General features: G+C 40.9%; 1 protein-coding gene across 1 annotated transcript; it reads right to left on the reverse strand.

Annotated features, from left to right (window-relative positions):
- Nucleotides 1-201: 201 nt before the first annotated feature.
- LOC102260536 (poly [ADP-ribose] polymerase 2) lies at nucleotides 202-1223 on the reverse strand. The gene is made up of 3 exons (XM_005853087.2): nucleotides 905-1223; nucleotides 562-686; nucleotides 202-467 (listed from the first exon to the last, which is right to left on the reverse strand). The coding sequence occupies exons 1-3, from the start codon at nucleotides 974-976 to the stop codon at nucleotides 308-310; spliced, it is 357 nt and encodes a 118-aa protein (XP_005853149.1). The 5' UTR covers nucleotides 977-1223; the 3' UTR covers nucleotides 202-307.
- Nucleotides 1224-1287: the final 64 nt, after the last annotated feature.

The raw sequence follows: 1287 nt of genomic DNA on the forward strand, positions 1-1287 counted from the left end.
ACTCACATAATGTTGTATGTATGCCAGCTATACTTTAATAAAAAATTTTAAAAAAGAAAGAAAAAGAAAAGAAACAACCCCCAGGATCCTAGATACCTGTGAGATACAAATAATAATTATACTTTCTGTCCTGGAAATGAAGATACACTAACATCAGAAGAACTATGTGCTTGCAGAAGTAAAGCCCAAAGAAGCCAGTGGTAGATTTGTACTATTTTTATTACATAAAATAAGAAAAAGTTCAAAAGTACAACATTGTTTATTTCCTTGCTTGAAGATATCTTCTCTGGTTTATTTAATATCAATGTTACCACAGCTGCAGGAAATTAAATTGAACCTTTAGAAGGTATCGCATACGGACCTGGTTGGGGTTATAGACAATAAATTCATTGTAGTTAAGGGTATAACCATCTGGATTCAGAATTCCTGTGTCATGTGCTGGTCCTAAGGGCACTGTACTCCCATTCCTGCCAAGTGGAGGAAAGCATGTCAACACTTGCCTCTGGTTCAGAAGTTGAAACAGAGAAAGTAGAGCCCTATCTAGCCAAGCTGAGTACTTACAGAGTGACGGAGCTCGCAGGATTGGGAGCCATCTTGCCCAGTCCTTTGGTGCTGTGTTTGCCCTGAAGTAATCCTTCTGCCTCTGGGTTGGCCTCCAGTAGCTCATTACACTGACCTAGAGCTACCTGCAAAGCAAAAGATCTTTGAATGCCCACCCCCTACCAAGAATTGGATGGCTCTGAAGCCAACAGAAAAGCCCATCAGTACTTTCTTCCCCTGTAGCAGAGGAATCGAATGCAATGGAAATTGCACTTGGCTCCCCACTCAAGTTCTTTGTGGTCAAACTTTTCTTTGGAAAAACAGGGATAATAAACTAGAGACTATAGATGTGTTCTTGCCCTACCTCTGATAGGAGCAGTAATCCAATATCCTTTAGGCGAGAGGCGAAGCAGTAATTGGCACTCTTGGAAGACATGTCAGCAAAGTAGATTCCTTTTCCAAACTGAAATATATAAATAAACACCAAGGTCAGCAGCTTAACGTATTGTGTTAGAAGGGAGGCTCACATCACTGACCCTGTGTTTCTATAACCTTAAACACAATAGAGACCCTTTCCCATTTCCCCTCACAGTTATGTCCCAGAGAAGCTTAGCATTGGTGAATCTCTGCTTCTAGGGAGAAAGGATAGATATATTTAGAAATTTAAATAAAGAGGGACGTAGTAAAAAGTGAGCTGGGCCCTGACCTGTATGGCTCAGTTGGTTGGAGCGTTGTCCCATACACCAA

The sequence above is a fragment of the Myotis brandtii genome, unplaced genomic scaffold (assembly GCF_000412655.1).
Source record: "Myotis brandtii unplaced genomic scaffold, ASM41265v1 Scaffold40196, whole genome shotgun sequence".
NCBI classification, from domain to species: domain Eukaryota; kingdom Metazoa; phylum Chordata; class Mammalia; order Chiroptera; family Vespertilionidae; genus Myotis; species Myotis brandtii.